At 46.3% G+C, this 26,410-nt stretch overlaps 1 protein-coding gene across 1 annotated transcript in view; it reads right to left on the bottom strand.

Annotated features, from left to right (window-relative positions):
- LOC309415260 (unconventional myosin-Vb-like) overlaps nucleotides 1–26,410 on the bottom strand; it is a gene marked incomplete at its 3' end in the record, with an annotated part of 151,344 nt that overhangs the window by 95,217 nt on the left and 29,717 nt on the right. Inside the window, exons 2-6 of the mRNA XM_082012727.1 lie at nucleotides 25,301–25,411; nucleotides 21,342–21,513; nucleotides 18,940–19,084; nucleotides 2,950–3,106; nucleotides 172–315 (exon numbers count right to left, since the gene is read on the bottom strand). Of these exons, the coding sequence (XP_081868853.1) occupies nucleotides 172–315; nucleotides 2,950–3,106; nucleotides 18,940–19,084; nucleotides 21,342–21,513; nucleotides 25,301–25,411 (729 nt within the window). The remainder of the gene's footprint in view (nucleotides 1–171; nucleotides 316–2,949; nucleotides 3,107–18,939; nucleotides 19,085–21,341; nucleotides 21,514–25,300; nucleotides 25,412–26,410) is intronic.

Genomic DNA, 26,410 nt, shown 5'->3' with positions numbered 1-26,410 from the left:
GAACTGCAAAAGACTGAGCCCGAAAGACACATCTGTGGAAGCAGTGTCCACCAGGAAAGCTACTTCTAAAGCCATTTTTTTTAATGCAAAGAAAAGATCCAGACTATTAAATTCCTGGCATACAGCACCCAAAAGAAAGAAAAGAAGAAAAATAAAAGCACAGCTCCTCACCTGGAATACAACTCGTGATTTTTCCAACAGATACGTCCTCATGTTGGCACCAATGATGTGGTATCTTTTATCAAAGCAGATCTGAATGTATTTCCCGAAGCGACTGCTGTTGTCGTTCCTTGTTGTTTTAGCATTTCCAATTGCCTGCATAAAACAAGAGTAAACATTAATTTTTAATTTTTTTAAACATTTAGATTTGTAATCAGTGTTACATAAACAGTCATGGTAGAATGAGGAAAACACCTTCCTAGATGCAGAAGGCAGAGCACCAGGAGCTGATGAATGCAGAGCAGCAATGTAACTTTGGAGAGGACTGTTACTGCACACACACTCATTTCTATTCCTACGTGTTTTTCTTCCACAAAAATTCTGGAAACACCACATTTTCAGTAATCAGATCATTTACATCCCAACAGCCGCAGCATTCCTATTTTGACTTATAGGATGCCCCCGCCTTCGTTCACCAACAGTCAACATCAGCAGCTCTCCTGGAGGAGACGTGGGTGTTGAAGCCCTGTGAGAGGGAGGGAACCAGCTTCAGTCCATCTCCAGATGTTCGGGCTTCGGTCCATGGATTTGGTGACATGCCCAGAACCCCTCCATGTCTCTCCAGTGCCTACCTGTCATCTCCTGGGGAAGTAATGCTACCACACACAGCGGCAGAAGGGAGAGGAGAGAACCCAGCCCACGTGCAAACATCAGGGGTGCAGCACTGCAAACATGGGAATCCATCAAGCAGCCAAAGGAGCAACTCATGGTGATTCAAGAGGGCCAGAGAAAGACAATATTGCCATTCATGGCTACACTAGCCTTATTTTCTACTACCCTTCCCTCGTCCTGAGATGATGAGCCTCAAGCAGGCACAGGAGAAGTGACGAAAGGGAAGGGGCACATACAGGAAGGAGCCACTGTGCACCTCTCGAAGGTTGGCTGCCCTGCCCAGGCTCTCCTTGCAGAGCACCTCAGCAACCCCTGCTTTTTCATTCCTCCCTCTCTGCCATGTAGCAGAGCTCCCTACCCCATCCATCCACCACCAACCCAACTCCTCTGCTAGCTAGTGCACCTCCTTCCACCACAGCCCATTTATTTACCGCTTTACCGCAGCTCATCCACCACCACCGCCACCACCTCCCACCTCCAACATGCACTCCAGACCATATGTAAAAGCAGCAGGGCAGAGGCAGAGCACACACGCTCCGTTTCTGCCCAGAAAATAAGGAGTTCACAAAGTGCTACAGCAAATACTACCACCAGATGTTTTGCATGCTGAATTGAGCATCCAAAACACTATCATGATTTTCTCTCATGTGCTTCGATTCCTTGTCTATAAAGCAGATACCTGCCCCATCTCCCAGCAGGGACATACATCCCATACACCAAACACAGCGCACGTCAGCGCTAAGGACTATTTCATGACACACACATCCTTTTAGTCCATCTTCACACTTTAATTTTGTGGGGTTTTTTTGCAAACCCGGCAGTTCTATTTTATGGTTTTTGCATGGACAATGTTCTCAGCTCTTTCCAATAAAGACAGACAGGTTCCCTGGCCCCAGCACTTAGAAATCACATCCAGAACTGAACACAGGCAAGAAAATTAGAGCAATAAAACTGCAGGGACATACAGGAGAACAGTGTGCACTATCAATTTTTCCTTGGATGCTTTTAGGTGTTCCCAGGTATTGCAGCTACATTTCACAGAGGCACAGGAGGAGGAGGAAAACAGCTTGAAGCCCACACTGTGACAGATCATCGAGTGTCCTCTACCAGCCGTACACCTGCATGGCTTCTCTTCCTGCTCATCTGCACCATCACTTGTTTTACCCCTCCAGCTTGCACCCCACATTGGGCAGCACGATGCTAGACCATGCACGCTGCCTCTCGGGCTGGGGTGAGCTTGGGTTTCATCCTGGATCAGCCACCGCCTCCATGTCTACTAAACAATTTGGTCACGAGGCACTGTGGTGGGAAGCCTTCCTACAGGTTAAGCCAAGCCTAAGGTTAAGCACAGGATAACGCTATGCTCCACTACAGGGGCACTGCTATCTCCTGCCTTTAAAAGAAACTAATGCAAGTCTGAAGTGCTTAACTGACTTTGGGAAAGCCCAAATCTTGTCTTCACACTTTGGCAAATTAAGTTATTCAGACTCCAAAATCTGTCTCGAAAATGGGACTCAGGCAGTCAGATGTTTATTTTCACCATTTGGTCATGGTGCAATGAAACGAAGCAGCTTTCCCTTCCTTTTATACTTGTAAAAGGAAATTTTTTCCATTAGAGCAGGGATTTCCCTATAATGGGACTTGTTATCCTCCTGATGATTGATAGCAACAGAAAATTAACAAAAATAAAACTGCATTGAAATACCTCAAATAGATTATGTAGTCCTTAATTGTTTTTCTGTTTCATGGCTATGCAACTAAAGAATAGGAGGTACTGTGCAATGGCAAGGGGAGGAAGAAGACAAAGATGATAAAATACTAACAGTGCCGGCAGCACCACTTGAGAGCTCCACTCCGGAGCCCCGTCAAAGCCCAGCTCCTGGAGCCATGCTGGGGATTCAAGGGCTCAGCTTCAAGACCATCAAACGAAGGAATAATTGGTGTGGGCTAAACAGAGGTTATCACCATATTTCTTTATTTTCAGACCAGCTTGGGGTTGCTGTGAGGCTGCAGATCAGGTCTGGCTCACAAGACCCTATGGCTCACTCTGTTTTTGTGACTTCTAGAGAGACACAGTGATGGCTGCAAGCAGGACAAAAGAAGTTAGGCAGCTTTTACCTCCATAATTGGGCTTGATGCAAGGACTTTGGCTTCGATGTTAGCCTCACTGGCAGAACCACCGACGGTTGCAAAGAAGCGCATGGCATATTTGGCAGAGACCGTCTTTCCAGCACCCGACTCCCCACTCACAATGATGGACTGGTTCTTCTCATCCCTGTTGCAGCAGAGGAGAAAAGCTTTTATAAGTTAATCCATTTTCTTGTTAATAGTTTGTTCGCACCATGCAATGATCTTCCATCTTCGCAAGCCTCCATCTCCCTGCCTTGCTACCACCTACATTATAGATGCTCGATTTATTCTGGACTCTACCAACTAACAGTGAATAATATACAGTTGTGATACATCCCAACTAAAAGGCAAAGGACACTCTGAACATCTCCAGAACATCTCCAAGGGCTTAGAGAGACAGCTGGAGATGAACCCTTGCATGAAGTGCTGCTGCTTTCTTCACCTCTGGAACGCCCAGCATTGGGAAGCCTATTCCTTGTAACGTCGCAATAACAAACCTCTGCTGCCTGACGTTTATCTGGAGAACTATTAACAGGCATTGGCTGAATATCAGCTTCTAATATTATATATTTAATTCTTCCCTCCGACACCTTCACTCATATGCATATGAGATTTTGCTCAACAAAACACGGGCAATTAGTTGTGAAACTTGCTCGAGTCGCCTATTGCTGAGCTATTAAAACACAGATACCCAGAAACATTCCTCTACGCTCAAAATATGTTAAAAATATTTAAGTTGCATAATCAATCACCCTAAACTTAGGAGACAGCAGAAGCCATATGATTCCTTATGCAATTATATAAACATCAGTGTTTACAAACATATCCCACAAAGCATGTCTCTGACACCAGATTTACACCATCTATTCCATCCCCAAATCTTGCAAAATTGTAAGTCACTGCTCCAAAGCACAGAGGTACTTCTGGGACCGTGTGGGGAAGAAAAAGAGGATAAAGAGTGTAAAAACAGTCCCTGGTAGACATCACTAAGACAAGTTTGTTCAGCTCCTGAAGCTTTGCAAAACAAAGTAGTTTTTAAGAATGACTTTCTCATTACCAGAAGGCTCAGGCAGCCTTGCCCTCTCCAAGCACACACCAAATCTGCTTACCAAAGGGTACCAGCACCAGGATAACAAAACGCAAGCAAATACACACCAGACCTTTTTATTTGCATGTATGAAAATGCCTTGCGGGAGTGGGAAACGTTATCCCGGCACCAAGGGGCTGCTGCAAACCCTCCTCCAGCCACGATGGGAACAGCCACCGATGCCTCGTGCCCGGGCTGGTGCCGGGAGCAGCTCTGATGCCGTTAGAACCAGCACAGGCCACCAGACACCTACAAGGCACAGGATTCTGCACGAGGAATTTGAGGGCACATCACCTCATGTAGCTTTTGAGCACTGCACGGAGCACAAGACTCATCCGAATGCCTTTTTCTACTTGCAAAATGAATCATTCCCACACAAAAAAAACTTGCACAAGTCATTATGGCTGTATTAAAATACCCAGTCCTTCCCACCACGGGTGCACAACATGGTACCCACTAGATATGTCCCAATACAAAATCAGTTTAACGTGCTTGAGCTGCAAGGCAGAGAAAGGGCCAAGGCAATAAGAGGAGCTCATTTTTAGGAGAACTACATCCCTCCAGACAAAGATCTGCCGGCACCCAGAGCAAAAGCCTCTGCTGCAGTGGGATCCACTCCCCAGGGCATCGTCGGCACAGGGCAAACCCAGCACCTCTGCAATTTGGCCTCAGGCTTTGAGAGGAGAGTTTTCTCTGCAGGATTTGATATAAACTCCCAAAATACCAGAGCTACTGGGGTAAGCTGTAAGCATGTAATCGAGTGTGTTTTTAAATAAAATCAAATTAAACTTCCTGGACTCTGCTCGGCTTTCATGAATCACAGCTGAATGCAGGCACACAAAATCCTATATACGAGTGCAGCAGTAAGTTTACACCTTGCAGTTCTCTTGACATCAGGAAACCCCATAAAAATACATTTCAATTTAAGATACAGAGTTAAAGCTTATACCAGTGAGAGATGAGAACAGAAGCTACACGATTGCCATATATCATTTTTACACTTTCAACAAAAATACAAACATAACTGCAACGTGACACCATTACCATCTTCCACTATCAAGCATGTACGTCTCAATTCCTTCTAGGCTCAAGACAATTGGTTTGGAAAAAAACCCTCGGTCAAGTCAAATGTAACATTTGGTGCAAGCCACAACTTTCCAACTCTTCCAGCAGGAGAGAACTGGCAAGCTAATTTCCAGCTGTGTTTCTATTTTTCAGGCACCAACTCAAAGTACATCTTAATCCATCCCCTGGCCAGCTCCACTGTTCTCCTGGGCATCAACCAGCAGGATGGCTAGAGGAACCTCCAAGCCCTCCGGCTATCAGGCAGTTAATGCAGAAATACCGGCCATGAACCTAGCACAGCCTCACCCAGGCAGCCTACAACCCTGAGCCGGTGTTCCTGGTGAGTCATCCCGGGTGGGGACAGCCCCCACATCTCATCCAGGACTTGCTAAGTCACGGCTGTGTGCCCTCCGCACATCTTGGCAAAGCCACCGTGACTCTCCTGCAGGCAGCCAGCTGGCAGAATCTGGGCACGGGGCTGACAACGCGCCAGTCTCGCACCTTTAGACTTCCACAGGCGTGTGATAAAGCTCTTTTTGTAGCACAAGCCACCAGACACGTGAACCCAATGGAGAAAAAACACTGCCAGCTCCAAAGCGAGGAAGGAAGACTAAGCACCAAAACCAGAAGTATGTTGGATAAGCCCATAGCAGCGGTTCCCAGATGGTGACTGTGATTTACCACTGTTTATCTCTGGTTAAAGTAGGTGAGAAGTTTCACCTCTGCTTTGATCTCTTCATGGACAACCAGTTGCCGAGCTCCAGCTGTGGACGACCCACATTGACCACCAGTAGGATGCAATGCATAAAACTCATGTCAGCTATGGAGGACGGAGCAGACAGAGAGGCTTTGGCAGATGAATGGACTATTCTTCACCAGAGGTGGGGGGGGAGCAGAAGAAAGAGGTGACAACCAAGATCTCTGCCAACAAGTGCTGGGCCTGCAAAAGGAGCTCTGCAAATGCAAAGGTGGCTTGGCTTAGAGCCGCACTTGCATAAAAGTTGAGAATTATTGCTGCTTACCCTACTCAGCATAACAGGTACTGCCCAAGCAGCACGTTTCAGGAAACATTTCCCACCTTTTTTTTTTTTTTTTTGCTTAAGCCAGAAGATGAAAACTACACCAGTTTGGGAGAGACTCTTCAGTTGAATGAAGCCAAGAAAGCTCAAAAAAGAGAAATTATGCATTACTTGACGTCCAGTCAGCACTGCTACAAGGTAAATTTTGTAACCTGTTGTTTCCTATCTAAGATTCATAACTAAGACCTCTAATTACTGATTTTGATCTCTTTCATAACTTCTCCCTATCAGCTATTGGGGTGTGCCTGGCTGGAGGAAGCAGAGACCAACCCACCAGGAAGCCCATCCAAGGAGCTCTCCAGACCCACAGTCTCCACAGGCTTCAGGTCCCATCAGAAACTGCCTTTTATATTGCAACCCAAGCGGTTTTTCCTCCCTTTGGCTTGTCTTTTTAAAAGTACTATCATTCTCTAAAAGACATTGAACCTAGTGATAAAAAACCATGGCCAACACCATTTACTGCTATTGCAGCTGCTCTGCCAGGTCACGTTTTTCCAGAGTTTCTCAAAAATTTGCCCTAACAGCTGATGTGCTGCTACATGAAATGGGTCAGGTGGGTTCTCCATGGCACAAGAAAACTTCTGGAGTTGTATTATATAAATAAAATAAAATAAAAAGGAAAGCTGCTAGCTTCCAAGCAAAACAGCAAGGCCATGCCAGCTCCTGCACTTGCAGTAATGTGTCTCTTCTGTTGATGGTTTTTTGGTGGGAAATTCATGTTCAGACATTTCTTTTCCAACTTCAGTAATAAAAGCCTTCAGGAATAAAGGCCGCAAAGACTCTCCCTTCTTTGGTGTGCAAGTTAACCTGTTGCTGGTGCCAGCAGGGGAAGATAGATGAACACCATGGAGCGGCTGGTAGCAAACAGGCCACGCAGGGAGGAGAAACAGTTAAAACCAGGCAGGACCTGTTTGTATTCAGCATGGAATAAAAAAAGTACTGAAGCATTTGGGTGTTGTGCAGGTGCAGTATGCTACACAGCTGCTTGAAATACAGTCAATTTTAGCAGCATCAGAACAGAAGAAAATTATTATGGAAATAAAGCCCAGATGAAATGAAATGTTATGTGTGAATACGGGCTCTGCTGCAGCACAGCAATGCTGTCACCTCTCCTGCTGGGGTTTGGATGGTTCCTGTGGACCTTGGGGTTGCCACCACAGTTTGTTATGCTGCTACAACGGGCATCGGTGCTCTTCTCCCCGCTGCAAACACAGCTCATGCGACGCACACACGCCGGCATACGACGTGCTCACACTCATCCAGAAACACGAGGTGTGCAATGTGGATTAGGCTTCCACAATGGCTGAAGATGCTGCTCCCACCACATTCCACTGCTACAGCTCAAAACCAGGTATGAGGCGCTTAAAGATGCAACTTCCCAACTCCCACTCCCATAGGTCTGCAGTACTGTTGTTTCTTCATTTAGAGCTACTAGCCAGGAAGACCCACAACCTGGAAAACTAATATCATGATCTCAGCTATAGCCTCCATCCATCAGAGACACTTAAAAAACCACCAAGGCACAGAAGTCCAACCACAACAAAGTCCAGGAGTATTTCTTCAATGCACGGGGCAACAGCACCTCCAAAGTTGAGGGCTGCAAATGGTGGTGGTATCTGATACAGCCTACAGACTGCTGGCTGTCTGTGCAATCTGAATGTTTTGCTTCACTTCGCTATTTCGATGTGCCCTCTTCCAGCAGTAATATCTGTTCATAAGCTGCTATGCAGGTGAGTAACATCTTTTTTTGTTTACAGACATGTCATGTTGTGAGCAACACCCATCGAGGCTCTCAGCCTTGGCCACGCACACAGCATGAGACGGGCAAGGCATCCAGCCCAGCAAAATGAAGGTGGCAGTCACTGGAGTTTTCACAATATGTGAAAAACATAATGTTTTTTTTATTAAGGCAACATCTAAAGGTGCTGCCCGGGGGGGGGGGGGGGGGAGGAGGGGGAAGTCAGTTGTCTATGCAGAGAAAGGGCCCTTCAAACAGACACTTGCACCAATTAGGACTAGCTGCTAATTACCAGCCTTTGCATCAAGGAAACAGATTTCCCTGCTTGTTTAAGTGGTTGGTCCTGCACTCTGCGGCAATGCAGAGAATACCGCTACCCTCAGAGGTGCCTCCAAACAGCCTGGGAATGGTGTCTACAAACGTCCAATCTTCAAACCTACCCAGCTGGACACAGCTCTTCCAACTGTACTAAGAGCTGTGCACATTTTGGTTGCATCAAAGCAATTAGAGGTGAGGCACTGCTCAGTGTTTCCATACACAGGGAATGTCATTAGTCATTGTAATATATGATTTTTCCATCAGTTTACCTGGTTCAGTCAGGGCTGAAGATCCCTGAGTACTCCTCATTGCAGGAAAGGGAATGGTCAAACCATGGCAATGGCTCTGCAGAGGGATCTGGACAGGCTGGATCGATGGGCAGAGGTCAACTGTATGAGTTTTAATAAGGCCAAGTGCTGGGTCCTGCACTGGGGTCACAACAACCCCATGCAACGCTACAGGCTTGGGGAGGAGTGGCTGGAGAGCTGCCTGGCAGAAAAGGACCTGAGGGTGCTGGCTGACAGCCGGCTGAACATGAGCCAGCAGTGTGCCCAGGTGGCCAAGAAGGCCAACAGCGTCCTGACCTGTATCAGCAATGGCACGGCCAGCAGGAGCAGGGCAGGGATCGTGCCCCTGGACTCGGCACTGGTGAGGCCACACCTTGAATCCTGTGTTCAGTGTTGGGCCCCTCACTACAAGAAGTGCTACTACTACTGAGGTGCTTGAGTGTGTTCAGAGAAGGGCAGCGGAGCTGGTGAGGGGTCTGGAGCACAAGTCTGATGAGGAGCAGCTGAGGGAACTGGGGTTGTTCAGTCTGGAGAAGAGGAGGCTGAGGGGAGACCTTATCGCTCTCTACAACTACCTGAAAGGGGACTGTGGTGAGGTGGGTGTTGGTCTCTTCTCCCAAGTAACTAGTGATAGGATGAGAGGAAAGGGCCTCAAGTTGCGCCAGGGGAGGTTTAGATTGGATATTAGGAAAAATTTCTTCACCGAGAGGGTGGTCAAGCATTGGAACTGGCTGCCCAGGGAGGTGGTGGAGTCGCCATCTCTGGAAGTGTTCAAAAAACGTGTGGATGTGGTGCTTCAGGACATGGTTTAGGGGACACGGTGGCGCTGGATTAATGGTTGGACTTGATGATCTTAAAGGTCCTTTCCAACCTTAATGATTCTGTGACTCTGTGAATAGCAAAGGGGTTGAACCTAAGGAGAGTGATGGTTCCCACCACCCCTCTGTCTGTCAAGAAGAGGCAGGGGACATCTCAGTACACCTGTATACACCCAAGATCCTTAGTCTTCACCAACACTGCTTGAAAGCAGTATTTCATAACAAATAGACCCCAAATCTTCTCCAGAACTAAATCACAGTCAGAATTTTTCCAGTGTCAGCTTTCTTTCAAAGCAGTAAATATAAAGCCACAAGAAGGGACCTAGAACTTATAGGAGTTGTTTTCAGAGTCATCTCTTCACAAAATCATCACTGGCACCAGCAGCTTAAGCAAACCGGGGCACAACTTCACCTTGACCTCAGCGGGGAGCACAAAACCAGTTGCCCTAAAAACACGGCTCCTCTGAGAGGGGAAAAATATCCAAAGCAAAACAAGGGCAGAGCCAGAGCCTGTGAATAATTATCAGGGGTCACTCCAGCTCTAATCCCGGATCCGACACTAATTCTCCATGTCGTGGAACAAGTCAATGAGTCTCTCTGCATTTCCACCATGGAAATCATATTTAACCTACTTCTTTCAGGATGCTCAGAGGATTAGTGTTCATAAAGCAACGTGAAGATTAAAAATGCTTTAGGTCTTGTAGTTCGAATTCAGCCTGACCACAACAAGAACACCCATAAAGCCCCAATGTACAACAGGCTCAAATACACTTCTGTATTGACAGTGCTGTGAAGGCTAAAAATGAGCGTCGCTACTACATTGCGTTGTTAGTGATATATAAAAATGCAGTAATTTAACTACTGTTGGATTGCATCCCCCAAGTGCTAACAACAGCAATGAAAAACCAAGACTCTCTAACGCGGCCTTCAAATGAATAACCGGAAGTTGCACACCATGAAGATAAAACTCAGAGCATTGCAGCATTATGACAAGACCCACCTCTGAAACGACCTCCAAAGCCAGGAATCATTCCCATTTCAGTAGGGTAACTGGAATTTGGAGCAGTATCGCTGCCAAGAGCAGTGGCAGCTTGTTTCACTTATTGGCTTTAATTTGGGTTTTTAGAATACCACGCCTGGCGTCATCGGTCAACACAAACATAAAAACACAACTTTGGGGTATTTCCCCCAGAGAAACCCAAAAAGATACTATTTAGCATCCAGTCAAACAAGAGTGTTTAAGGACATGCCTTCTGTTTGTATTATCAAACATTTGCTCTAAATGCATGTTTTATGCTGCAGCTGCTGAAGCCAGTAGCAACATAAGGACAGCTTTTCACATGCTATATATTCATCTGGGTCTTTTTTTTACATCACACCTTTCCTAAATAGCATGGATTACCCTATACAGTTTGTTTTTTTTTTTTAATTTTTTTTTCATGCAGTAGCTTATACTGATGGGGAAGAAGAATGCAATTTTTTCACCAACAACCTACACCCATATGGGCCACAACACAGCTCCAAAATACATTTTGGCCAGAACCATCAAAAGTTTCTGTAGCCCTTCCACACGCTGGTACCATCACAACTGTAAAGATAACGTTGCACCTTAACGCAACAAACTAGAGAAAGAAAACAGCAATATCCCATTTCAGCAACGCCAAAGCCTGGCATAACACCACTCAGCTGTTGCGAGTCTCCGCGGGGGATGTTTGGTCATGCACAGCCTATCCAGGCTCTTACTCAAGAAGATGCATCGGGCACGATGTACCTGTTGGGGTTCATCCTGCACAGCTTTGGAGCCAATTTGCTCACACACACCTGGGTTTTACAGGCTTGAATCTCTCCGCTGCTGGGAAAAAGCCTAGAAGTACCAGTTTGTCCCTGAACGAGAAAGGATGAGCATGCCGTATGGCGCTTAAAGAACAGGCAACGTGCAAATCAACCTTATCTTCTGCAGCGGTCACCAGCGGCACAAAGCCTTACCTTCCCTCTGTACAACACTATTTAACAGGCATATCAATCCGACGTTTCTAACGCTGAGATCAAATATCACGGTGCAATTAAGATGTCTTTGCAGAGGTCAGAGCGCTTTTATGCGATGCTCCAGCAAACCAGTTACTCCTCCTGCAAGGGCACTGGGAGTCCCACTGGTCCTGGCTCATTAAACTACTTTCTCCCCGGACTGCTTTGTGCAGCCAGCTGGAAATGCCCCTTCAGTAGCAAGGAAAATCCTGCGTGCTCAATGTTTCTGCAAAATGCTGAGCTGTCTCCAGTCTTTCCATCAATTCCTGAGGGCAGGCAGGAAGGATGACCTTCTCCCAGGATTTATACTTTGCATACCCCGTTGGAGAAGAACACAAGCTCCTCGGCCACACTAAAACGAGGTCAGCAATTCTTTTGTGCGCTGTTTCTAATGAGAGCAACACATGCACCCAGCCAATTTTATCAGCTCTCTGGCACCCCGATGCTCTTTCCTGCGCTGGGATCTCACCACAGAACATCCCTGGCTCCAACTCAAGCCTCCCACGAGCAGTCGGCCCCTGTGGAGCACTGCAGCCCTGCAGACGGAGGAGGCCTTGTGCTGCATCCTCCTAAAAAGGATCACACGGGGGCAAGAATCACGCCGGCTTTCAGCTCCCCAAGCTTGCATGATGCTACCCCAATTAGTCAAGCTCTGCAGGCACCAGGACAAGTCAGTTGTTCTTCCACCCCATGGCAGTCCCAGAAAGAACATCCTTCTTACAGACTTCATCACCTCAACCATCATCCGCCATTGATGCTTGTAAAACTCCTACACTACAATCTAATTAATTACAGTTGATATACATTAGGAAAACCCCAGAAAGAGATTTTCAGAAATCAACGGGACCATTGACTTTTGGGTGCGTTCTCTGGGTTCTCCATCCTGAGGTCTCCAGAACCTCACTGAGGATGTGGGATGGCAAGCAGTGGCTGGGAGGCAGGCAAGGGCAATCGCAAGTCTTTGTGCTCTGATGTAATTATGACTCTCATTTTCACACCTCAGAGCTCAAACAGTTCTCCTGCATCACAGCAGTAGTTATGTGTCTGATGTAGCCTATTATGACTCCTTCCAAGTCGGTGGTATTTCACAGGCACAATCGTTACTCTTGGTCAGACACTGACCTTTCTGTACCTTAAGCTCTCCCATGCCAGTGCTGTCCCATTATGAGTATTTATGATTTTTCTATAAGGGATGTCTCATTTATGATTAAAGTTGCTAGCAAATAGCACCATTCTCATTCCAAATTGCCAAAAAAAAAGAAAAAGGGGGGAAACTAAAAAAACAACAAATAAACCCACCACCTAGTTGGCCACATCCTCAGAGCATCTCTGTCGTCTCCCATAGCAGGGCAAGTAAGACTGGAATGTCTATCCTCCAGCCCTTGCAAAATGTTATCTGAAGTCTCTCCCATTTATTTTTTTTCTTTATATCACCTCTGGAGAAGTTGCCCCCAGCTGCTTTTGCAAACCCTGAGGTCTAACACCAGCACCGGCATGTTTAAAGGATAGCTCTTCCAAAGCCTTCTCTCCTTCTCCCTATCCCACTTTTACCTCTAAATGTAAGAGATCCCCCTCGGTTTCTCACCTTCCTAAATTCAAGCCTATTGAGTGTTTTTCATTCTAGAGCTTTAGTTTTGAGACTGTACCTGCTGCAAAGCCCTGCTGAGCCGCAGCACAGATCAGCCCCGCAGCTTGCTGCAAACCCCCAACCCAGCCTCATTCACCAGGAGACCTAAACCCTTCCCCGCCTTTAATGTAACGCAGCATTCAGGCTTATTTATTGTGCCAGTATGATTCCTCTTGTATCTCTGTCAGGGGTTAATCTCTCTTTTGACTCCCTCCCACCCACTCTCTCATTGTATGGTTTTAAATCCCCTTGTAGATTTGAAGTGCTCTCAAAAGACATCCCGCACCATGTCCATACCCCTCCCTGCCTCTATCGGTGCCGCAATTTCTGCTCTTTTCCAGCTCCAGCCTTGCACCCCACAGCAGAAGAGAGCGCGGTTGTGGCCATGCACAGCCCCACCAGCACCTGTATCTCAGCAAGACACAGATTATTTCCATACAACTTGTAATTTAGGAATCACACAGTAGATGCTGACCCTGGTTTGAATTGCAGACATCGGGGCTTATCTGGTATCGACAGAGCCACACATGAGACCTGAGCTGCAGATACAGAGAAGCTGAACTCATCCACCGAATCACTCTCACATTCCTCATTTTATTTCTTCTGCAAGAACTATCGACAACGCTGCGAGGAGATCCTCACGCTGGGAAGGAGGAAACTCCAGTCTAACCAACAGGTTACCAGAACACTTGCTTTCCCACCAGCGTTGCAAGGGTCAGTTAAGGTCTGCAGGGCCCTTTCATGCTCCTGGCAGAACATTAAAATGTTCGGTATTTCTGATTTAGCAGAGTTATACGTGGATCAGATCAAGATATTTTTGCCTGGCCAGGAGGAACAGCTTTGCAGACATTACGCGCCTGCGAAAGCATCAGCCTGATGGATGCACAAGTGAATAAAGAGCATGGCACTTCACCCTGTCCACACTCTTCTTAGGAGGCTTTTGCAAGTCCTTTACTACCCAAGATCTTTTTCACTGTAAGATTTGAACATTGCGCTTATTTTATTAGCTGACATGGACTGCTGACATGTCACGCCGCTTAAGAAGTCCACATATGTGATATGATGTTGCTATCACGGCGAGATCCAGACGTACTAGCTGGAAAACACACAGAATATCCAGCAAGGGGTTTACAGCGCTTTTGCCGTTTGATTTACGATTTGAGCAAAGACCACCTCGCTACTTGTCCCCCATTTTTGAAAGATGGATTGACAGCCTTTGGAGGGCCCATTCTCCTGCCCCATCACCCACAGCTACGCTATTCACACCACAGACCTCTATCACCTAGCGCTGTTCAATTTTGCATTTTATTAAGTATAATGCATGATTTATTTTTTTAAAAAGGCATTAACAAACCTTACTCGGCCTAGCAAGTCCTGGCCTGTGCCCAGAATGAACCCAACCAGCACAAAAGGAAGAGGTAGGGACCAAAGACAGAAAAGCCACACAAATATGTTCACTACTATAGCACGCTGCAGTGATTTTCCCAATAGCTTCAGCTCAGCATCTGGAGACGACACAGTGACCACAACATCAAGCCAAGCTGGCCAAGGATAGCTGGGGAGAAGAAAAATGGGGCTGCAGACACGAAGGGGAACATCTAACCTTTACCTAAATCCGTGAAAAGCTGGGAATGGGAAGTTGGTGTTGCATTGTCACCGTGCAAACTTGGGTCACCTCCATGGAGCTGGCAACAACTGACGGGACACGTTCATCAAGAGGAACGTGGGTCAGGGGGAGAAGTGAGAAACAATCCCTGCTCGTGCGTGGAAAGCTGCTGGTCTGGCTGACTTCAGCAGAAATCAAGTTTCAAGGGGAATTTTTGCTAGACTCCAGGCTTCTGCCCGGAATGATGACACACAAGGAAATTCGCGCCACCGATGGGGTTTGGGCACACAAGGGATCTTTTGTTCCTCTAAGAAAAGCAAAAAGCAATCAGCCAGGGCACCGGTGGCTGTGCTGGCTCTCTGAGGGATCCTGGATGTTCCCCCAAAGCTTTTACTGCCCTTTCAGGAGCACAAATGCCTTCTGCAGCACCCAAAGGAGTAAAAGGCACCAATCTCGCCAGGTAGTGTCAGGATGACAGAGAGCAAGACCAGAGGAGGAGGTGGTTGCGTTGCCCTGCAGACAGCATGTGTCCCAAAGCACGAACCACTTCAAACCCCACAGCCTCAGCTCTCAGCAATCACTAAATGATGAATCCTTCCACCACCCCAACACTCGACTCCACCGCCTCTGGTAGCAGCACTTGGAGCAAATTAGCTCCATGCTGTGTATTTTGCCTAAAACAATATTGTTTCAATGAACCAAGTGTGCTAAGTCTCACACTGGGTGTGCAGGGAGTTTCTAAAGAGCTGGTCACCGGAAAAATTAGCGGCTGTCACATATGAATTTTAATCACTTGCCTTTTTCTAAGCTGTTTTACATGCAAGTGCTGCAAAGCAACTCTTTGCAAAGCATCCTCTTTGGGAAAAGCTTTAATTTAAAGGCGAGTTTTAACCCACGCCCAAATGGTAGTAGGTGTTCAGATGCCTTGTGAACGGTTTTGTCCCCCAAAAAGGGATCAAATGTTGTTACACACCCTCTGCAGCCCTTTGTCCAGCCCACCTACAGCTTTCTCCTGTCCACCTCCCCTTATTTTTTTCTTTTTTTCTTTTAAATTGGCATTTCCTCTTGACAGGACAAGACCAGACACAGGATTCACAGCCACCTGTGAAGATGCCTCCAGTCCCATCTCATGGACACTACCAGCTCCAGGCAGGCAAGAAAGCACAGGACAACTTTACGAACACTTGTACACCAGCAAATGTCTTAAGTTCTGCCCTGGCACCCTGCCTCTACATGGCAATGGTATCCTAGAAGCCTAGAGAATGAAAAAAATCTAATTGCCTCCAACTTTTCTCATTTAACAGGGAATCTTACATTTTGTGCCCTTTTTCCTTGCAACCACTCAGCCCCAGTCAGTCACCTCCACTGCATCTTCCCAGTGTGCTCTGGGGCACTAATAAAGCTAAAATATATATATTAAAACATATATAAATTACGCATTTTATATATTTTATATAACATATATAAAAATCTAGTTTTATATATATATTTGTGGGTGTATATACATAAAAAAACCCTTGCCTTCTGCACTGAGGAAGAGCTATTCAAGGTGACTTCATGGTTCCCAATTATGCCCTTGCTGTGTTTGTCCTATAAAAACATGACACACCTTGCAGCCTTCTTTATCCAGGTCTTCATGAAAAGGACGAAAAGTTTGCCCTCAGAGGACCGCTGCAACTTGAAAGCCTGCAGCAAGGGAGAAGCTGGCACCACTGGCCCGCTCACACACTCGCTCCAAGTTTGCACTGTTTGCCTGTGGCCCCAAAAAAGTCGCAAGCACCATTTCAGCAACTCTTTTTTTTTTTGGAGGGCTTATTACCCCAGCACAGTGTGTGATCTCGAGGAAGCAGTTAACAGAGTCAGCTAATGAAATTCCACTCTGCCACACAAACTGCATGAATATTATCTCACGGACATATATAAAAGCATGAAAATGAAGAAGCTGTTCATTGCAAACCTCGGAGATGACACACCACCAAACACTGGACAAGCTCATGCAGCAACAACTTTTCGATGGCTCCAGCAAGTTATATGCTCAGCACCTTTCGTCTTAGTGATGTTGCAAATAACATCAGCTGTTTCCAAGCAATCTTTCACAGAGAAAGCTTGTTCTACCTGTTTGATTTTCTTACTCACATTGAGGACACTCTTGTTGAAAGAAAACCAGAGAAATTCAAATAAAATGCACGAGACATAGTGCAATTGTTTAAAAGCTAAGCCACTGCAAAACAAGCAATGCTTTTGCACCCGTTTAGGTTTAACATGCCCACAGATCTCCATCCTGATGGCTGAGCTGCCCAAGTACCCGTGTCCCACCATGCTCACGTGCATCCCAATTGCCTAAAGCAGAGCTGCAGATACAAGGCACCCCACAGAGTCAGTAATTCTGTTTAAAAAAAAAAAAAAAAAGAAAAAAGGCAAAAAGAAGCCCTGTCCAAGGCACTACATCCAGCACTCATGAGACATGCCATCCACATGCCCTGCTCAAGCATCTCCACCACTCTCTCCACAGCACTGCAGAGGGAAAAGCCCGGATCAAACTGCAAAGAACACAACGTCCACTCAAAAGCTTTCAGGTTTAAAATACACTTTAAGGCACGTTTCAAATAACCAGGCAGGTTCCTATAACCCACTTTACAATCTCTTTTCAGCCCCATTTGAACCCCTCCTTTGTACCCAAGCCTGCAATTACCATAATACCAGCCTGAGACAGAGAGCACCAGAGCAGCGCTGAACAGCGAGTGCCTTGTTTAAGAGCTTTGAGGGCGGTTATTCCATGTCCCTTGCAAACAGAGCACTCCCTACCATCCACAGCTAGCAGTTACAAGTTAGATGGGTGGCTGTCAAAAGTAGATTTACTCTGGCAAGGAGGAGAGCAGAGTCTTGAGCATCTCTGGCTGGAGCTGTCGGTTAGCCCACTGGCTGCAAAAACAGAGAGATGTGGGAAAGTGCCAAGTCTTTCCCAGCACAGACTTCAGCAGAAAAGCAAGCAGTTGCCTTATATTTTAGATGTATGCCCATAAAAATCCATGAGTCCTGTCCACATCAGTCAGCAAACCCTGACGTCTTCTACAAAGAACCACGCAGCTTGCTGCTCAGCCTGGATTTGTGTAACAAGGACACAGTCCTAAGCCTTCCTCTTTCTATAAACAGCTCCCCAAATTTCTAAATTCTTCCCAAACCAGTTTTGCCCAAAGCACTAGCACTTGCAGGAGGTCTGCGCTGCAGGTTGGAGTCAGTGTGGGTACAACCCATCTGACCTCTGCCCATGGCAGTGCTCCTCTAGATGCATTTCGGGATTGAACTCTGGCTCATCTTTGATTAAAACCACACCCTAACTTGCCACTGACAGCCAAGCCACGGCAGAAAACAGGCTGAAACCCTTGGTAAATGGTTCAGTGCTTACTCTTGCTATTAAAAGACAGGGCTGTATAAAAATTACAGCTAATCCACAAGCAAATCTAAACACACTAAGCACATCTAAACTCTGCAAGTCCAGACAACTATAATAAAATGATCCCCGGTGCAACAACTTTCAGCTTCCTCTCCTCTCTTTTAGATCATAGCTTATCTAGTGAGAACAAAATCCTGCATCTGTCCTCAGCAACATAACAAACACAGAAATAAAAGTCACAGCACGTTCATCTGGTGAAGACAGTGCTTTGAAGGACCCAAAAGTATCTCCAAATATCGGCCAGTCACATCCTAACTCAAAATCAATGTCTCCATAAAGACAACCAACATTAGCTTCTGGGTTTAGTCTGATTATCTTACCAAATCATCTGAAATGCAGTTTCTTCTACGCTATTAAACATGACATTTGCAGAGTGGTTTGAATTTCTTCCAGGAAACTCATCCAAGCAGCAAGCGGAGAAGGATCCCCATATGAATCACGATTGCACCCAACCCACGAGTCTCTGGGGACACAGAGATCCCCATTAGCCCAGCCTGCCCAGCAGTCTCGGCAGCCGACAATGGGGTCAAGCCAGTAAGCAGAATTAATTAGAAATGCCTGACCTCAAAGAGCTTTCAGCGTGAAGCAGTTCTGCACTGTGCAAGGCAGGCTGCCACAGGAACCAAGCCTTGCATCTCGTAGAAGAAGGACAGAGCTACAGCATCCACGGCTGAAGACAGCCATCATGCTGGGGAGATGCCATACCAACTCAGGGTTGTAAAAGCGCCACAGAAGACCCCGTATTCTCAGCAGAGATGAAAATCTGGAAGTTTGACACTCTTTTCCACAACTTCACTTTAACTGCATATTTGTAATATTTAATTGGGTATTTGTCCGCGTTCGATCCGACCCCCTCAACTGAGCGCTCACTCACCTGGCCATCTGCTTATAGGCTTCTTCTGCCACCGCAAAGATGTGAGGATCCATATCCCCCATGTTTTGGCCACTGTATGCGTAGATGACATCTTGTTCGTAGATTGGCAGCTGCTCATATGGATTGATGGCAACAAGTACAATACCTTTGAACAGATTAATAGACAGATATGTTACAAACCAAGCTTCAGACTTTTCAGGACTTACGTTAGTGGTTTCAATCAATTTTTTTAAATATGATGCGTGGAGGGGAAAAGAAAAAAGGATGAGAAGGGACTAGGGAAGGATTCCTAATTCTTATCTCAGCATCTCCTTCAAAATGCTATGCTTTGATAGCAAAGCTATAAGCTCCAGTACAGCTACAGAGTAGGCACAGGAAACTGGTTAGAAGAGCAAATGTATAATAATCTTCATTGTGTGAAGCCAGACTTTGCAGGAGGAGTGAGAAGAAGAGCTAAACAGTGCTTGAGCCATCACTTCAGAAAAGCAATTCCTATGCAATCAAAACTCTGCTAGACCCAAACAAATATCCCAGATTTCCCCGTCTTAAGTTCTGAGTAAAAGCTCATAACAAAGAATGTACTCAAATCAAAATGAAATGCGTAAGTCACAGGTAAGGAATGCCAGAGCCTGCATTAAAGCTTTAATGTCTCTTTCCTCTCCAGCTCTAGGAACGTCGTGCCTGCCTGGAGGAGGCAGTGAGCCCAGGAATTAATGAGAGGCAAAGCCATGCATGGTGCTACCTGCGTGCTCGAGGGAGCTGGTCCGCACCCTGCAAAACTGAGGCGCTCACAAGTTCCACCTCCAAAGTACCTTCAGGTTTTACAAGTTTAAATTGTTATTGTAAGGAGCTCCGGAGAGCACATGGCTGGTTGGGAGTGGGTGCTGCCCTCCCAGCCCAGCCAAATCAGGGCTCAGGCACACTCAAATTACAGCAAAGCACAGGAACTCTCAGCCTGCAGCAAACACCAGCATGGCTTAACCTGCAACGAAAGGTGAAGGTCAGCTAAGTGACTTTACCTGCCTCCGTGGGACATCAACCCGACAGCTCCACCTCACCATGCCCTGCTCCTATCTGTTTGCATCTTGGCTCTTTTAAAGTCACACATCTCTTTCCTTTCGTCACCCCGAAAACATGCCTGCAGCCACGACGCACACCGAGCTGAAGAGCAGTAGTAGCCTCAGCGCCTGCTGCCAGATAAGCACTTTCCTTCTCAACTACTTTATAGCCAGAGCACAAGGTACGCTGCACCTTGCACAGTGCTTTGTAGCTAGACCTGCATTTGCTAAGCCCAAATGGCTAAGCCTGAACCTATGCACCTTCATTAACGCGATGCTGTGCTCAGAATTATCATAAACCTTCGCAAGAAGCTGCACTAATGAAACCTCACTGATTTTGGATGAAAGCAAGCTTGCAGCTGACTGGGAGCACACATGCAGCAGCAAAAGGCTGCAAGTTATGCCTGTAGTCTAACATTCCTTTAAATTTGTAATGATGTGTAAAGTCACCACTATTACCTGCTAAGACAACGTATTTCAAGGGTGTTACTCTAAAGAGTCTCCTCCTGCCAAGCATTTCCTCAGCAAAAGTTGCAGCACTTAATCATAGCTGTACCTACCAGCCGTTAACCCTGCCACACAAACAGTCCCACGCATTTCGCCGAAATCTTGCAACTCACCGCTCAGAAAATCGTTAGTCTGCATCACTGCTAGCAAGGTCATCTGGAGTGCCAGCAAGAGGGTTCAACATCCAATATTCTCCAAGGTAACTGAGTAAAAATGGCTGAACTGCCTTCTTCCTCTGTTTTGAGGTTGCAGTTTGTTGCTGTCCATTCAGGAAACTGCTGTCTTGAATGGTTTTGGCAGACCACCCTTCCCAGGAATGATAAACCCAAGTTCACACCTACTCTCTTTTTGCTTTGAATTTAAGAGTTCAGCAACTCCCAAAGTCATCAAGAAAAGAAAGGCAACAGCAGTGCAGCAAGGTGTTTTTGCAGCCTTTCAGGAGGAAAACCCACTATGGACATTTCTCAGTTGGATTGCATCTTTCTGGGACACTACTGTTCTCCAGCAGTTTGCTACGTCCTACTTTTTTCCCCCCATAGACTGCCAAGCTCATGCAAAGTTGGCCTCAAACTCATCTGGCAAGACATTTCCAGCAAGAGTTACATACATGGACCAGGAGCTCAGGAAGTTCACAGTACACCAACCCTCAAAAACCACCTCTGGTTTTGCAACCTAAAGCTTGTTGTCACACACTCGTGTCTCCCACCCACCCTAAATTCACAGCCCTCTGACCTTCCTCATGTCATAGTCTCTGGCTTGTGGTCTCAGGATACTTGTAGGTGGACATGCTCTAACACACTGCTTTCCAGGAGCTGAATGGGCAGCCTGGACACTCACCACAGTATGTGTAGATGTGGTTGGACTCAAGGAACCTGACTTTGAGGTTGTGGAGGACTGCGGGCTCGTGCAGGTAGCTCAGAGCCGTCAGGTCATTCTCTCCCACCAGGATATCTGGATTGCGCAGGAAAGGCAGGTCATCTCCTTGGAGGTCAATAGGATATTCGTAGAGCTGAAGAGACACACATGAGGAACATGAGAGCAGAAAACACAACAGCTCCTTTAATGCTTATAACTTATACAAGCATAACTCCATGTTGATACCATAAAATACTTACACATCCTGCTCTAAATGAGATGAAAACCCCTTATATGCTAAATGTTATAGAGACCGTGATGACACGCTACCAGGTGACATCATCCCCTTGGTAAATGGCTTTGAGCTGGCCCACAGATGGCCCTGGTGGAAACTGATGGTCCACAAGCACCAACCCAAGCATAACCGAGTTATTTTCAGACCAGCCTTGGGGCAAATAGCCTTTAGCCAGCTCTAAGCAGGTTACTAACAGGTACCATACAGAAAACCACAGCTTCATCTGATCTAAGCATCTTCATGCTCTTTGAAAAGCAGCCTCATTTCAAACTAGACCATATTCTTCCCACCAGAGTGATTTCTCAACTCGTTTTTAATTCAAGTTACTTTCATACTCAAAATCTTACACACCTTCAGGCAGAAAAGGACATGGAGAAACACGGAGTCCCTGCTGCTTCGATATCTGAAGAGTCAGGTTATGCCGTTGAAGCATACGGCTGCCCATATGCTAACTATTTTTGACTCATCCCCAATGAACAACAGAGCCACCAACTAAAGAAAAAGTGTAATTTTTCCCTTTACAGCAGAGGAAGAAAGAAATTGCCTGTGATGTTGCTTCCCAAAGGGTGTCTCGGGAAGGGGTCCCGATGCTCAGCTCCCAGCAGAAGGGAAGAATCCCCGTTTGCAAGCAAAAGGACACCACCACCATTGCACTGGCACTGGATCACTGCCTGTGCAAAGAGCACAGGAATAGGTGACCCAAGAGCACAAGGACAGGTTCACACAGCACATCTGACAACCTCAGGCTTGTTTTATACTCCAATTCCACATTGCCATGCCAATTTTCAAGAGTTTGCACTTAGTCTCACATCTTAATGGCAAACACACCAGGGATCCCTTGTGATATTTAAAAATCAGCTCTTCATTCAGGAGTACTCTTGCATACAGAGCACAGCCAGAAACCACAAAATCCACGAACATTCACTTAAAGCACAGGGACAAATGAGAATCACTGAACAGTTGGGTAATGCATGTTGGCTGTCAGGAACAAAAGGTTTTCAACAGCTTCAAAACCCCCAAAGAATTGTATGCGTAGTATCTCCATCGGTGCACACATGCACTGTTTCCCTTCACTAAAGCTTTTCAGCCCAACGTGACTTGGGTCCAGGCAGGGTTTCACATGGAAGATCATCAAACAGGGGTCCCTGGGAGCACCCGCAGTTAGCACAACCACAAAATGAGATGTTCCTGTGTTTCACTGTAACAGTGACATGCTTATTAAGCTACCATCTACACCACCTAGTAATCCTTTAATCTCCTTGTACTGTAATGTTGCTGATTCTAAACTCAGCTGTACAAAAAGGCTAGACCTTGCAGGACTTCTTAGCCCCTGCGGTTTCCAGGGAAATATCCAGATTAAAGAGAAAAAAAGAAAATCTTACTCCCTCTCCCCCCAAGTACTAAACCTGCTGAAGATCTCAACCAGAAAAGAAGACATCAGCACTCAGCAATATGTGTAAATGTCCTTTGGCAGTCCAAGCACCACAAGTGGTAGGAAGGAGCTGCTGTGGATGAGATGGGCACCCACCTGCACCCAAGCACCCATCTCTGCTGGGCACCCCAAAAAGGGCACCCATTAGTGCTGCTCATGAAAGCTGCCCCTGAGTTGAAGTCTGTAGTGCTTTTCACATCTGTCACTAGTTTCTTGCAAAGGCTTGAGAGCATTGTTGCTTGGTTTCTCCAAGGTTTCTATCTTCTTGCCTTAGGAGCAAGAGAAAAACAACGTAAAAAACCTGCATCGAGGGTCATCCCTATGGCATCAGATGCCACTGGGAAGCAGGGAGAAGCCACTGTGTGGAATGACTGGAACGGTAGAAACATGCCCGTTGTGAGCATCATGCGTGCATCATGAGCACAAAGCATCACAGAATCACAGAATGGTTTGGGCTGGAAGGGACCTTAAAGATCATCTAGTTCCAACCCCCTGTGCCACAGGCAGGGACATCTTCAACTAGGTCAGGTTGCTCAAAGCCCCGTCCAACCTGGCCTTGAACACTTCCAGGGACGGGGCATCTGCAACTTCTCTGGGCAACCTGTTCCAGTGCCTCACCACGCGCATAGTCACGACCATCATGTCATTAGAGAAAAAGGTATGCTCAAATGATGACCGATATGACTTAGAACAGGGACTGATAGACACAGGACGGCAAATACAGGAGGTCCAACCACAGGCCTACTGGGCAGGGAGCTCACCAAGAAGCAAATGGCAGTGACTCATGGTCCTACAAGAACATGCTTGATGCTTCCAAGGGACAGCGAGGTGGCATCTGTGCATCTCCTCATTCAGATTTATCACCACAGAGGGGAAAAAAGCATCTCCGAGAAGACCATCATCCATTCTTTACCCTCCTCAGAAAGCTGCCCTATGCTAGAAGAGCAAATTGGGGAGGACAGCAACCGCAGCCAGGGCTGACCCAGGAAGAGCCAACAGCACCATGCACTGAGCGCAGATTTCAACGTGAATGACTTTCTTTGCAAACCTGGCACATTCACATACTGCAAACAGCCCATGCTTGCTGCTCCGAAAGAAGAATTGTTTTGATGAACAGCCTAATCGGGCATCTCTCATTCCCGTTCTCCATCTTCCCATTAAGTAATAGGGTGAAAATATTCCCAGCAGTATGGAAATGGTCGGCTGGCAGGGGACATTAATTACTCACCCTCCTCAGAGCATTTTCAATTTGGAGAAAGTGGCCTCTATTAACCCTTTTAACTACATGGCAGTTCATCCTCCAGACAATTAAGGAAATCCCATCTGCTCAGTGAAGAAAGCTCATTTAGCGGGAATTCTTCATGAAAAATGTATTTATTTTTCCTGCTACACCAGGCACCACATGTGGGAAATGCACCTCGTGGTGGGCAGGTAGCATGGCTGCTCCCTTCCCATAAACCACCCAAATTCTGCAGTCCATATAAACATCACCGTCGACTTCATCTGCAGTGTCCCGCTGCCACCCGACATCCCACCCCATGAGGTTTTTGTGCAGGACAGAGAGCAGCTGCTGCTCCCCAGCCTCCATCCTGCTTTGGGAATGATTTATCGCCGGCTGCACACGTGCCATGAGCCTGGGCTGTTCGTGCATTTGAAAGCAGCGCTTGCTAAAACACATCTACATTTAAATGGGTTTCTCGTTTTTGTCTTTTAGAGATGTTTTTTATTTTTTTAAGAGATGAGGGTGAAAAAAAAAGGAGTTCACATAAGATTATACTTAACAAGAAAAACTAAGGCACGGAGAAAGCTGTTGCACAGCAGTCACTCCTGCGCTCTCTGTGACTTTTCCATCGGTAGCCAAGTTTGAGTATATGCTACCAGCCACACTCTTTCCAATTTGTTGAGCAGCAAAAAGCATAAACTGATATTTCTAACATATTGCTGCTATTAAAAAAAAAAAAATATTCTGATATCACAGACTATTACAATTTTGCCAGGGGATGAAAAAGAGATGAGAGAGGTCAAGGGCTTTTCTTGCAACCTACTTTAACACAAGTATCTGGGGAGGGAGCGGGCAGGGAAAAGCTGGAAGTGTCAAGGCAAGAAAACACATTTTAAAATACTTTCTAAAAAATATGAGATGGCTCAGGCTTCTTCACACATTAAGTTGAAGCTTTGATTTACTGAAAAGAATAATGACATTCAAAAGCTTACAGTTTCATCTTCAAGTTTCAGATGGAGGCTTTTATCTCCCTCTTTGTAATCCTTGATAATTTCTGCCGATCTCCAAACTTCATCAGGGTCAGGAATCCAAACCCTAGTGTACTGGAGAAAGGGGGAAAAATAAAGAAAAAGCTTAAACACACAGAAACCTCAGGAAATTAAATCATAAATAATTTAATTCACCGTGGATACAGTCCCACACTCATTGTAAAGTCAGTGCAGCTAAACCATTTATTTCAGTCCAAAAAAAAAAAATTCTTATTTTAGGTTTTGGGGTAAATTATAGACCAGAAGTCTGATTTTCAATCAGACTTTCAATCAGGCTTCTCCTGGATGAGGTGTACACTGGCTTGTTACCAATCTAACAAAGCAGGTTAGAGATTCAAGGTAAATGTGAAATTTAATTTCCCTGGGAAAAAAAAAACAAAACACACAAAACAACCTTCTAGAAGCTTTTATGAAAGAATGCAATTCCCCCCAGCAGGCTGTACACCAAGGCGTATTTCTTTTGCACAAAACAGTGACAGGTTGCTTCCCACAGAGCAAGCCCTCACCCAAACCCAGCACCATGGAGTTAAGCAGGCAATAGGAGACACCAAGGCCAACTTTGGTTGGAGGCAAACCTGCAAACAGGCTTCAAGGCTCCAGAAAAATGCTTAGATGCAACATTGAACCTTTTTAGCATCTCCAAAGTTCGGGCCACCCTTATGCCTCCAAGAGGAAATCCCAAAGGTGGACTCGTACAGCCCAGCCAAAGTGCCCATGAAGGGACAAACCCAAGAGCGAGCAGAGCCGCCCACACCCATCAAGATTATGGCGTTACTCGGAGCCACACCACCTCCTGCTAGAGAAATTTAATGTGCTTTTACGATGCAGAGATAAATACTCTCCCCAGGCTGTGTAAAAGCACTCCTTCACGCCGAGCAAGTGACTGTTGCTGTGCCGAGACCTCCAGTACCTGCTCTCAGGAGTTGGGACACAGGCACTGCAGGCCCAGCAGTGATGCTGCAACCTCCACGCATGGGCTTCCCTCAGCGCCTACATCCACCTTTCTTTCTGCCAGCACAGGTACCAGTTCCCCTGCTCATGGGGCTGTCGGGT

This window comes from Phaethon aethereus (genome assembly GCF_964289735.1).
Source record: "Phaethon aethereus genome assembly, chromosome: W".
Lineage (NCBI taxonomy): Eukaryota > Metazoa > Chordata > Aves > Phaethontiformes > Phaethontidae > Phaethon > Phaethon aethereus.
Note: the sequence above shows the minus strand (reverse complement) of the source record. Positions and strands in the feature narration are given on the sequence as shown.